General features: G+C 49.8%; 1 protein-coding gene across 5 annotated transcripts in view; it reads right to left on the reverse strand.

Moving 5' to 3' along the window:
- Slc24a1 (solute carrier family 24 member 1) overlaps positions 1-13,430 on the reverse strand; it is a 35,429-nt gene that overhangs the window by 7,819 nt on the left and 14,180 nt on the right. For 2 of the 5 annotated variants that reach the window (XM_031345885.1, XM_031345883.1), the window contains exons 2-8: positions 11,090-11,198; positions 7,457-7,540; positions 6,472-6,563; positions 3,517-3,732; positions 2,773-3,099; positions 1,971-2,060; positions 1,032-1,198 (exon numbers count right to left, since the gene is read on the reverse strand). In XM_031345885.1, the coding sequence (XP_031201745.1) occupies positions 1,032-1,198; positions 1,971-2,060; positions 2,773-3,099; positions 3,517-3,732; positions 6,472-6,563; positions 7,457-7,540; positions 11,090-11,198 (1,085 nt within the window). Of the gene's footprint in view, positions 1-1,031; positions 1,199-1,970; positions 2,061-2,772; positions 3,157-3,372; positions 3,733-6,471; positions 6,564-7,456; positions 7,541-11,089; positions 11,199-12,426; positions 12,481-13,430 lie in introns of all 5 variants that reach the window. The other 3 variants (XM_031345881.1, XM_031345882.1, XM_031345884.1) reach the window with 3 other exon arrangements.

Raw genomic sequence — 13,430 nt, forward strand, 5'->3', positions numbered from 1 at the left:
AAAAATAGCATGAACGGTGGCCATGTTTGTAATGCCCCTGGGTGCTTGATTAGAGTGATTAGTTAATGTCCCTGGGTGCTTGGTTAGAGTGATTAGTGTCTTAAGGTTTTCAGAGCTCTTGTTTTCACACTCACAGGATGAAGCAGATATCATTAACCTCAAATCACTGATGACCAAACACAGGTTAGAGAAACAGAAGTTCTTGGCAGAGGGCTCAAAGCTTGTCACTGAGAGCCTAGATGAAGACAAGTGCTCTGAGCTGGGCATGTTAGCATAGCACTAGGCACCGAGGCAGAAAGAGGATCCTCAGTTTGAGTCTAGCCTAGGCCAGTAAGACTGAGTCCCAAAAACACAATGAAAAAAGTGCCCTGAGTCTGATACATTTCCACCTCCATCCCCAACCCCGATGCTTATCAACATACCTAGGACTAACCCTAGCCAATGTGGAACTAGTTTCTCAGTTTTTATGATTAAGGCCTACCTCAGGATAAATTTTCTTTAGTGATCATATCTTTCTGATACCTATACCACCCACTGCCCCTCGCTAACACACACACACACACACACACACACACACACACACACACACACACACTCCAAGCAAAATAACCAAATATAAGACAACAGCAGGTAAATGAAACTGGCCCGGGTGCTCTGATGGCCCTTGGAGACTATGGGCAGGGAGGGACTGGTTAAATAGGAGGGTGGGATAGTTCCTGTTCTTCTGAGCTGGCAGGAACCCACAGAGAAGGAAAAGGAATGGCACGGCCCCTCCAGTCCCTGCTCTACCTCCTTGAAGGGCAGTATTCTCTTGTAGTGGGGAACAGAATGAATGAATGGACCTCACATCCCGGTCAGCTAATTTAAGGCTGTGGTGAATGGAGGGAGGCTCCTCCTTTGCCTCACAAGGACTAACCATACAAGTGCCCTTTTGTTGCATCTATAATGAATGAAGAAGAAAGCCAGCCAAGTGAGCCAGTGCAGTTTCTAGTTATTCTGAATATGCCTTAGAAAGTACCATTACCACTCACCCCACTGTGATATCAAATATGTTACTGCCCACTGAGCTTGACACGGCCATGTCTCCCAGGCCTTTCCGGGCAACGATCACACTGGTGATGAGGTCAGGAATTGAAGTGCCTGCTGCTAGGATTGTCAAGCCCATAATCTCTTCAGAAATCCCAATGGTTTCACCAACCTGGTAAAACAGCAACAGTGATGAAAAACCATGGCAACCCCAGGTGGAAAACCAGAGTTCCCAGCACCAGTGACACACTACATTATAATCAAAGCACTAAGGCTCAGAACATGCCCCCTGCAGGAGAGGAATGGGGTATGAGGAAGGTGATAAAGAGCCAGGCCCCTGCCCTAGGCTGCAGGGAACCGCACACAGCTCTTTACTGCAGGCACTAAAAGTCTACTGATACCAGATGTGTCCTTCAGTGTCATTCCAACTGTAACAACTCTACATGCCCAAAGAACTGCCCCTCCAATAGTCTGCTCTGTCAACATTTCTTTCCTGGACATGTGAACTCTGCTGTGCACTGGGAGCTAAGCCAGGCTGCAAATAGAAGTTTGGACAGTACTGCCCATAAGCTTAGCTAGAAGTTATGGCTGTGTTCGGGCATTCAGGCAGAACACAGAATCTTGTGGTACTCAAGCAGGGAACGACTGGCACGATTTGGTAAGGGAAGGGATTTCACCAGTCTGGGAGTCAGGCCAGCCTGGTCCACTGGAATCTGGATGTGAAGGGTCTCCTGTGCCATGATATAGTTGAATACCAGTTAGGACAGGAAAGCCCATGCTTGGGAAGCATTTGATGGCATGAAAGTCTGTTTTGTAAAAAGCCTTTACAAACAGCGTGGGACCCACAGGCACCCTGGATCTTGATAGTCCTGGAACCTGGAGACGCATCTTAGATGGCAAACACTAGGACTTGTTGGTGGGAGACGGAGCTACTGTCCACTCACCTGGTGAGCCCACCATACCATGAGGTATGAGAACATGGCTATCCAGATGATGGATCCCAGGAAGGTGATGACAAAAAACTTCCTGGACTCCTGTGGGGGTTGCAAAGCGAAGAAAAATAAGTTGCAGGTGCTACTGGCCTTTGGCCCCCTTTCTGAAGAAACCCCAAAATGTGACAAGGTCTAATGGATAATTAATCATTAGGAAGATCAGAAGCAGCATGCACGAAGCTGTGGCCCTGTCCCCAGGGAGCCCCTGAGGCCAATGAGTAAGAAGAGATGTGGGGGAGCCTGGCTCGTCAGAAAGGCATTTGGCAGGACCAGGCCAGAGAGAGCTATGGACTTGCTCTAGAATCACACCCAGCTAAGTAAGTACTTTGTACCCAACTAAGTAATTTGGCGTTTGTACCTCCCCCCTGCTCCATTCCTCTCTGGACTTTATGTGGATTGTATTGTTCCCCTACAGAGAGAATGATTGTGGAGAAATATCAATTATCAATCCAGGTTTCCAGACTACCTCTGTGAACTCTGGATGGGGTACAAGGCCATCATTCCCAATAAGATCAGAATACTGAGTTTGGAATCCAAGAGGGACTGGTCCACACTGCTTATGGTGGCAGGTGTAGGGCATACCTGAGGTCTCCAGCTCCTAACTCGGGTGTGGTACATCATCCCCTACAGAGTTACAGTCCCACCCCTCATCCTCATGGTGATATCCAGCCAGCTAGGTTCCCCAGTCTTCTACATAAAGGCCTTGTAGACTCTCTCAGGATGGGCAACCTGAGACACAGCTGGGTACTCTCACCTGCCTCCGGACATCAGGTATTGTCAGCCACAGTGGGAACACAATGGGCAGGAGGAAGAGGTAGATGGCCTGCTTCTGCCTGCTCTCAGGCCATTCCAGGGACAGAGGCTCCTCATTTTCCTCCTCCTCCTCTTCCTCTTCTTCCTCATCCTCTTCCTCCTCTTCATCCTCCTCTTCCTCACTATCCCCTCCATCACTTCCCCCTCCACCGTCTGCACCTTTTTCACCTTGGGTGGCCTCACATTGATCTTCAGCATTGACTTCTGTTTCACCCTCACCATCTTTCACCTCGGTGTCGTCTACTTGGGTTTCACCTTGCCCTTCATGCTCATCTTCTCCTTCTGCCTCAGTTTCCCCTTCTTGTTCAACTTCTTTTCCTTCTGCCTCAATTTCCCCTTCTTGTTCAACTTCTCCTTCTACCTCAGTTTCCCCTTCATGTTCATCTTTTCCTTCTGCCTCAATTTCCACTTCATGTTCATCTTTTCCTTCTGCCTCAATTTCCACTTCATGTTCATCTTTTCCTTCTGCCCCAGTTTCCCCTTCATGTTCATCTTTTCCTTCTGCCCCAATTTCCCCTTCATGTTCATCTTTTCCTTCTGCCTCAGTTTCCCCTTCATGTTCATCTTTTCCTTCTGCCTCAGTTTCCCCTTCATGTTCATCTTTTCCTTCTGCCTCAGTTTCCCCTTCATGTTCATCTTTTCCTTCTGCCTCAGTTTCCCCTTCATGTTCATCTTTTCCTTCTGCCTCAGTTTCCCCTTCATGTTCATCTTTTCCTTCTGCCTCAGTTTCCCCTTCTTGTTCATCTTCTTTTCCTTCTGCCTCAGTTTCCCCTTCATGTTCATCTTCTTTCCTTTCTGCCTCTGTTTCCCCTTCTTCATCTTTTTTTCCTTCTGCCTCGGTTTCCCTTTCACCCTCTTCATCTGTCATTTCTCCTCTGGGTTCAGCCTCGTCCACATCTTCCTACAATCCAAAAACAGCAGATTAATGGCCGGCAGCAGCTCTGCCTGATTGTCATCCCACTTGCTCCCTGTTTTTATTTTGTGGCTGTCAGAGAACATCTGAACAGTTAAGTATCCAGAGGATAAAAAATGGCCCAGCAAACTTCCCATCATGCCATGCCTGCCCAGCAGTCCTCCAGCTTTTATTTGGTTACTTCCAAGGCTGGAAAACTCACCATCTATAGCAACATCCCCACCTTCAACAACATTGACGAGTTTGAAGTCAATATCTGTATAAAAGCACCACCATCGCATAGTTTACTCTTTGGAGACATATGCAACATGCCTAAGTACTTGCCCACAGGATAGCTACTCTGCGAGTTGAAGACTTCTGGGTCCTCCAGCTTCCTGCATGCTATGGCATAGAGGCTGTCACAACTAGAGGAACTTGTTCTAATTAGCCACACCATGAATGGAGCATCCAAAACTGAACACAGAACCTACACACACAGGAACAAGACTATCTCCTTGCTTGTCCACATTGCCTAATATGGCTTGATGCTTTGTCAGACTCAACACCTTGCTAAGTCTACTGAACTCCCAAACTCTTATATCGTGTATATAAGATGATGACACATATACCTATTTGTCACACATTCTTACGTGTCAGACACAATTGTAAATGACATAATAATAATAATAATAATAATAATAATAATAATAATATAGCATTTGCTGTATTTCGTGGACCCATCAATACATAGAATTGTACCCATCTTACCAGTAGAGAAACTAGGGTAGAGGAAATTGCCCATGGTCCACAGTTTGTATGTGATGGCATTGGGATTTGAACATCTGTAGTTCCGTTCTCAGCCTCTTGACCACCAAACTAACACCCTGAGTCTGAAGAAGCCTCTGGCTTCCAAACTTGTTATCTTGGGGAATCTTATTAGAAATGCAGGTTTCTGACTTTACCCGTATCAGCTAACTTAGCACCTCTGAGATGGATGAGATCGTCTGTAGCTCACATGCTCCTTGTCCTACACACTAAAAGCCATTGATTCTGACCATCCCAGATCTGAAATGACCTGTAACACTAGTCTAGTCCCTTGAGCCTACTTGGAAATTTCTTAAGCCAGGATGCTTGAGGACCTGACCTGGGGATGCTAACTCAATGGGGAGGCAGGGAACAACTTTTTAAAGTTTTTCCATATTTTCCTATTATGCAAGCAGAGTTGAGGGTCAGATGAAGAAGCTAAGTCTTATTCTCTGGAGTTGCCTGCACTTTGAATCAACAATGAGGAGTGAGAAGATTTGTCTGCAATCACTCCTACCTCCCTCCTCTGGCCCTACTGCAGATGGCAGCTCATTTAAGTCATTAGCTATGAGACCACCCAGCTGTACCACCTTCCCTGGCTCCCAAAATAGTTATCTTGGGATCTTACTAGGAATGCATGCTTAACAGCCCAGGCGAACAGCCGCTCCCTTCTGTTTTTCAGTGAAGGTTTCCCACCTTTCCCAGGACCACAGCTGCCTGGTTATGCATCAGATCCCTGCCCTGCGACTTAGACTGAACAGATCCCAAGATTGGGAACTGGTCATTGGTTGATCCCTAAGGCATGGAGGGCTAGACCGGTAGTTTAAGGTTGAAGCCAGTCGTAGCATCTGCACACAGGGAAAGCAGGGAGAAAGGCAGCAGCATCACAGGAGCCTTCTTGGGCCTCTACCCGGCTCCTTCTGAGGCTCAGCTTTATTTCCTGGGCTGAGGCTCCAGACGGTTCTGCATCCTCTCGTTCCTTTTCCCATGAGTTGGCCATAACGGGCCTGCTTGGTGCTTACATACCAGAAGACACCTGGCAGACAGAGGCCCAAGACTGCTGAACTGTGGATGAGAGAAAAGTGTGCTTCTGGGTGCTGAACGGGAAAAGCAAGGCTAGAACTTGCAAACTTAACATCTGCTTATTGCCAGTCACTCAACCTGTGTTGAATGCATCCTGTGCCAAGCAGGATAGTTCCCTCTGAGGTGAAGACTGACATGGCTCAGACTTGGATGCTGCCTTCAGGAAGCTCACCGTCTGCTGGGGGAACTCAGTGAGGCTCAGAAAACAGGAAGCAGCTGTGGAAGCCCCATGTCAGGTGCAAAGTCCCAGGAGCATTTGGATTCTGGGGCATTGGAGAAGCCTCGTAAACAATGGGAGCTTTCTACCCATACCAGGCCACATAAGGCTATCTAGGGATGGAGAGAGGGGGACTCTGGGGAGAGGGAACCATGTGAGCAAGACCCAATAGTAGAAAAACATGGATATAAAATAAGGTTGGCCAGAGAGTGCTGGAAGAAGATGCTCTCAAAGGGCAAAGTGGTGCTGAGTCTTAGGAGGCTACGGATAAGGATACAGCAGCAATGAAGGATCTCCTACCCAACAACATTCTTCCTGCACTCAAGCCACTGGTAGTCTGGGATAGTCTGGCTCAATCTCTCCTCGCTTGGCTGACACACTAGCAATTCCTTGTGTTCTTATAGCATGTGGCTGTGCATACACACTCTGAGATATGTATTATCTCACGCTGGGGTGTCGCCATGAGCTTTCTGGGTCTGGAAAGTGTGTGCATTTTTTTTTTCAAATGACTTCAGAGAAGGGGCATAGTTCAGCCCACAGGGATAAACAGGATTTCAGGCCTTATAGAGTAGGAATTATTTTGGCCAGAAAGCCCTTCCTTGGCCTCTGAAATTCCTCCAGCTGTGCAGAGGCTGAGCGCCTACCTGGCAGCCTGGATCCTCCTCCTGATCTCCCTTGGCGTCTGGAGCAGGGGCTGGAGTGACCGTGACCGCAGGGAGCTCGGCTGGCTCCTCCTCTTAAAGGACAAACATGGGTTAGGTGAGAGCTGAGCAGGTTCTGGGAGCAGCTGCAGAGACAGGCAGGAGGGGCTACAGGGCACCTGGCGAGAGCAGGGGGGGGGTCAGGAGGCTTTGGGGGGGAGAGGGGAGGCAGGGGCTGGGAAGTGTTCTTGCCCTGTTTCCTGAATACATTAGGGATGAGAGGACACCTGGGAAGCATTGCCCTGTATTTGCAGGCATTTCCTGGAATTGTGGCTAGGGATGCTGGAATTACTTGGGTTAATGGAGCAGAGAGGGCTGGTCCTTTGAAAAGGATCCCACTGAGTTAAAAGGCAAACTGCTCTGAGACCATGGATCAGAACTGTGGAGAACAGGGCCTTGGAAAAAGATGGAATGCCCTTGTTAGCTATGGGGTAACAACTTCTTGGCCATGTGGCTTTGGGCAATTCACTTCATCTCTCTGAACCTTGGTTTCCATGGCTATGGACTAGAAAGGATGACTCTCCTCTATAGGTTGCTGAGTGAGTTGGGTAAACCTGGTGTTCAGAGCCCACGAGTCAATGCTGTCCTGCTCGCTAGTGACCTTCTGTCACTGGGCTCCAGGTCACCTTCCCTCAGTAAGCCTGCTCACTTCAAACCAGTCACTAGCAATAATGTCCTTGTGTTGAGTCTCACTTGGGATGAGATTTAGGAAATAGGATATGGGAACTGGGTGTTTCCCTGGCCTTCCCTTGCCTGCCTCATCTGAGGAGAACCAGGAGGAACCTGTCACAGAAAAATCACTGAAGGAAAAGCCTCAGGGACACTGACTGACATGCGCTTCGGCGTCTCCTCTGCACTGGCTATGACAGGAGCAGGGGCAAAGAGGCAGGAGAAACCTGGACAGTAGCCAGTCTGGCCATCCTCTCACCATCTGGGCTGCTTTCTGTTTTGGTCTGGGGGAGGACTCTGGCTTCCTGATTCAAACTCTCCTGCTTGTCCTTGGAGGGGCGGGCTGCGAAGGAGAAAGGAAGACATCTTATCTGGGGCCGCTGGGGCTGCAGGGGCCGCTCAACATACCTTTCAATCAGGACCCTGCACTGCCCGATGTTGATGTTGATAGGACTGGGAAGGCTGGCCTAGGCCTGTGGTGCCCTATCTGTAAACTTGGCTGAGTCCCTGTGCCATCACTAACTGGCTATGACCTTGGGCAAGTTGCTCCCCCTATTTCCTCTCTGATAAACATGTGGCTAGTTTGGGACCAGCCCGGAGGATGCATTTCCTTTATGACTTCAAGCAATGGCTCATTTGAGACCTCTGACCCAAATTCGGTAGGAGAGTCCCAGCAGGGATCAGTCCGTGATGTCCATGATGGCCAGGAAGAGGAGATCTGATGGCAGATCAGATCTCCTTTTTTTTTTTTTCCATTTTGGACTAGATGAGCAGTAAGATTCCTTTTAGCTTATTCTTCACAAACTACTAGAAGTCAGGACCATGTATCCAGTGCAGACTGCTCTGAGGGTCTACTGCCCCTAAGCCTTCCCTTTCCTGCAAAATGCAGGGAAGGACCAAGCTTTGGCCACACCCTTGGGATCCCAGACACAGATATTCCAGGTGGGGTCACATTTTGGGGGGATGGATTTTGCTGGAGACCTCTAGAGTGGCAAACACAGAATAGCTGCCCTGGTTTTCAGGCAAGAAAAATAATAGAGGGTCCCTCTCTCCCTCCATGACTATATGCCAGGCAATGTGCAAAAGACTTCCCATGAGTAACACTGAGGTAGAGAAGGAAGAGATGGACCAAGAAGCGGGAATTTAGGTGGTCCCCCTGGCAGCTGACGTGAACGTGGGGAAGGGCAGGCAGGGCAACAGTACAAATGGGCACATGAAGTAATGGCCATGCGGTTCCTCTTCTAAATGCAGGCTAGGTCTGTCCATGGACACTGGGTTACTTGGGAAGCCTGTGTGTCCCCTGCAAATGGGAACACCATGATGCACCCAGAGTCCTGACTTGAGGATACACAAGACCGGGATGTTTGACCCCCGAAGCACTTCAGCCTCACCATCAGGCATACATGCTGGAGCCGGAGGATCTGGGTGTGAATCTTAGTCTGACCAGGTGTAGTGATTACCCAGCAGGCGGGTTCCTCAGCCTCTCCATCCCTCAGACACTTCACCTGTAAAAGCCTTCCCAGGGTTGTAGTTGTAGATGGTTGATGGATTTATGCAGGACTGTATTTAAAGCAGCCCCTAGATGTCACTGTGTTGCTTTTTCGCTGTAACAATGATGGTGGTGGAGTGATAGCAGTAGTGGCCAGCAGCTATCCACTGAGGGAATAGCTCTGTGGAGAAAATGCCCAGCATTCTAGAAGGTTTGCATTGGAAGAGAACCTGAAGATCATCTAATGGGGAAGGGAGTCAGGCAGACTGCAAGGATGCTGAGAAGATATGGTCTGGGCTCTGTGTGGCTCCAGGATGGGCAGGAAAGAGAAAATCAGCCCTGGCATTTCCTCCTTGCTACCTGTGCCCTAAATTCTCCAAGTTGTTCAGCTGCTGCCTTGGCAGTAAGTTCATTTGCAGAGTCGCTGCTATGGCCCCTCTGGCCCCTCAAGGTGTCCTGGCACCCAGCTGGTCTTCCTGGAGTGTTCAGGACTTCAGAACAACTCTGCCACCTAGATCCAAAATGCCCAGAGCCCTCTAGGCACTAATCAATAGCTGCTTAACAGAGGACCACCATAATCAAAGAAAGGAGAACTGGGCTCCCCACCCTGGCCCTGGCACACCTGACTGGCTGGAGGGACTCACATCACTTGCCCTGGCCTCTCATTTCCCAGATGTCTCCTCCACTGCTGCTCTCTCCCACACATCTGACTGAGAACACAAGAGAAACATGGGAATCAAGGGAGGAACACACCACCCTGGCTGGGGAGGTGAGAGTTCAGAGGACAGGGATCATCTCTTGTGGAAAGAGCTGAAACTGGAAAGTTCCACCGGGGAAGGGTGGAAACATCTGGATGGCCATCTGGAATCTGCCTGGGAAACAGACATCTGGGGAGGCTTGAGAACAAAGACCTGACAGGGGGCCAGCGGGGAGGACCTAGCCCTCATGGGCAGAAGCACTGGCAAATGATCAGACTCCACTGTATCCCAGGACACACCTGCAGTAATTCACTGGCCCATGGCTTACTGCACCCACAGTCCATTTAACAGGTCTTGGCTGGGACAACAGTCACCAGCTTCCCTGGCACGGTTCCCTTGAGTGCCCTGTCCCCACCCGGCATGTCTGGATCATCTCCTTAGTACCAATCTCCTCTGACCTCGGCCTGGCCCGAGCATCACATAATCCTGTTAAGACAAGCAGGCCAGCTGGCAGCTGATGCTCACAGAGGTGGCCCGCTCTGGGAGTCCCACAGTCCATGCAGGAGAAGGTCTTTGTTTTCAGGAATTGGCTAGAGTCAGTGGTTCTGCTGCAAAAGGCTAGGCATGACCTAGAGAGCCAGGTCCACCCCAGCCTTCAGCACCCGAGGCTGCCCCATATGCTTATTCCTTAGAGGTACTGTTTATTGGTTTGGGGCTTGTTTCTCTCATGTTGCCCAGGCTCACCTTGAAGAATTTCTAAGTAAGCTCTCACTGACTTATCTTCAACCCTGCTTTTTCAAGTACAATATACTTTCAAACACATAATGCCCCATAATGTGTCTGAAGGGGTAGGTCAGGGCCTTATGAAATTCTGAGATCCTAGAATGTCCCCCCTTAACCAGAGAGGCCAGCCAGGGGTCTTCCTGGGGCTCATTCTTACATGTCATATTGAGGATCTCCTGCCTAACTGCATGCCCTGGCTTTGCCCAACACTAGCTTTTTCCAAGAGGGCATCCAGAGACCCAGAAAAAGTGGGCCCAAAGGGAGCCAGAGAGTTCCTGTGAGGTGGGCAGTAGGACAGTAAGAGACATGTGGGGTAGCACTCTGGGGAGGCACTCTGGAAGACTTGTGAGGTAGGGGACTCTCCACTGCTGCTAATATGTCAAGTTCAACTTCAGCACCTTAGATGCTGCATCTACCCTGTGTACTGCTCCCCCCACCACCACCAAGTGGCTGTGACATATCCTGAGGTGTCCTTTAGGACTCCTGGCTGAAGCAGAGATAGGGGTGGGGAGAGAGCAAGCTTCCTAGGACTCCAGAGCGAGATGCCAGAGAGCTGTAAGGTGTCCCCTGAACCATCCCTGTGGGACACTAAATCTGTCCCAACACAGATCCAAATAGGCCATGGTGTTTGTGTCCTGGATGTAGATAAAGCCCTTCATTTTACAGACAAGACATCGAAGTAGAGTAGTACTTAAGGACCCCAGCCGCCATGTTCCACATAGCTCTGTCTTGGTGAGCCCAGGCCTTACATCTTTCCTGTCTTCCAGGCTGTCTAGCTTTCACTACCCACTCTCTTCTCTGATAACTGTCCTCTCATCCCAGCCCACAGTAGCATTTACAAGTCCCAAATTCTCTCCCGTAGCAGGAGGGGAGGCATGGCACGGGGAAGACAGGCAGGCAGGTGTGAGGAGGCCTTGCTTACCTTCCCCCAGGGGGTCCAGGCTGTGGAGCATGAGGTGGTAGATGGTGCTGCGGATGATGCTGTTGTGCAGCGAGGCCGAGCTGCTCCCTCGGGTCAGCACAGACGGGAGCTGAGCAAGGGGAGAGCCGACAGGCCTCAGTGGGTCCCTGCTCGGGTCAGGGGAGGGGCTGCAGGAGAGCCTACCCTCCAGCCTGCCTCCTTCCCACCGAGACCAGAGAGAGGGCGTCTTTAGCCCTGTGCTCCTGCTTCCTTCGCCTCCAACTCTCTCTCTCATCCTCCCTTTGATTCCTTAGGGACAAGCTCCTTCTACACCCTACATGAGCCCTGCCACCTCCACAGGAGCAGGCCACTAGAATCAGTGATACCATGTGATGGAAAGATTTGCATCTCCCAGCAAGCACCCTTTCTAAAAACACACCGTCATCCACATCCACACAGGCAGGCAGGCTGCTGTGCCGTGCACAGCCCTTTACAGTCCACATAGCGAGCCTGACTATGCGTGGTTGTTGTTCCATGCCCAGAGATAAGCAACACTAGGATCCCCATCTACAGAAGAGAAGGACAGGCAAAGGGAAGTGATATATAGCGGAGGTCAAGCAGGGAGTCAAGCTAGCAACCAAGGTCTACTGATTGCGAGCCCGCTTTGACTCTACACCCTTGTGCTCAGAAACCCTCAAAGTCACCGAAGTAGGCACACCTGTACAGCACACAGATGACATAGCACACACCTATTCATAAGCGGCACACTGAAATACTATAAGATTACCCTTTTCTCCTTCCCTCTCTCTCTCTAGTTGAACTCTTCTGCCACCTAGTGGCTGTGGCTATTACAATGGATATAGGAGGTTTCAAACCCCACCACCCCGCCCCTCCTACCCCCACTCCAACCCCTTCTACTGGCTACAGGGTGCCTTAAGCCAGTCTTTCAGAAATCTTAGGGCCTGCCCCCTAGTTCCTTAGCTCTGGATATGCTGAAGCCATCAGTAATAGAAATTCTATCAATCAATATTGGGATTGGAGATTAGGTCTTGAGTTTCTCTAGTCCAAATTGTATCTTAGAGATATTGAATCTGATTGTCTGGGACAGACATTAAGAATTTAGTTCCCAGACTAGCACCACGTGGATCTAAGAGGCCCTCACCATGCAGCCTGCTCCTTCCTGGTTCACCCTGGTGGCTCCCAGGAGCCTCCCAGGAGGCCTCCCTCAGTTGACCGGGTCACACAGCATCAGGACCACAGCAACCTGGTGTTCAGGCATATGCTGAGACCCTGCAATATCCCTGCTCAAACCAGGAGCCTGCATTACCCCCACTGGGTGAGCTTCACAGATAACCCACCTTCAGCTTCTTGTTGTCCTGTTGTTCGTTTTCCTCAACGGCATCATCACTGGGCTGCAGAGGGAACAGAGGTCAAGAGATGAGTCACAAGATGTCATGGAGAGACCTTGCCTCTTCCTCTCTGCCTGTCCTTCTCTCTAGGGAAGCTGCTACTGCAACACCCCAGGATCTAGTCTGTCCTCAGAAAGTATCTCATTATAGATGGTTATGAGCTCACTACCTTTTGTCTCAAATGTGTCACGTCCCCAGACAGCACATCCCAGGCTCCTTCTCCCCCTCCTCCCCCTCTTCCTCCTCTTCCTCTTCTTCCTCCTCCCCTTCCTCCTCTTCTTCCCCCTCTTCTCCCCCTCGTCCTCCTCTCCCTCCTCCCCCTCTTCTTCCCCCTCTTCTTCTTCCTCCTCCTCCCCCTCTTCCTCTTCCCCCTCCCTTTCTTCCCCTCCTCTCCCTCCCCCTCCTCCCTCTCCTTCTGATTGCCCTGCTTTGGCTCCTCCCTCCTCATGCTTTGCTCCATTTAAATGTCACCATCCTCTGTTCATCTCTCTCTTTTTAAGTTTATTTATTATGTGTACAGTGTCCTGACTGAGTATATACCTGCACACCAGAAGAGGGTGCTAGATCTCATTATAGATGGTTATGAGCCACCACGTGGGAATTGAACTCAGCATCTCTGAAGAGCAACCTGCGCTCTTAACCTCTGAGCCATCTCTCCAGCCCCCTCTTATAGATGCCTATTCTTTTCTGTCCTAGCTTTCCCCCAATTTCTTTGCATGTGAACAGACATGATAAAGATGCGGTATATTTATTAAGCAGATGATAGATTCACTTCATCAATTTCTACTCCTTTTCCCTGTCCATGCCCTTTCCCTCTGCCAAAGATGCCCTCTCTGTTCTTCTCTGCTAACCTGGATGATCATTTGTTCCTGCACAGAAATCTGGGTGATATAGGAATTGTCTACTCAATTAGAGTCCAATCTTTTATTTATTTTTAAAGATGGGTGTACTAT

This window comes from Mastomys coucha, unplaced genomic scaffold (assembly GCF_008632895.1).
Source record: "Mastomys coucha isolate ucsf_1 unplaced genomic scaffold, UCSF_Mcou_1 pScaffold23, whole genome shotgun sequence".
Lineage (NCBI taxonomy): Eukaryota > Metazoa > Chordata > Mammalia > Rodentia > Muridae > Mastomys > Mastomys coucha.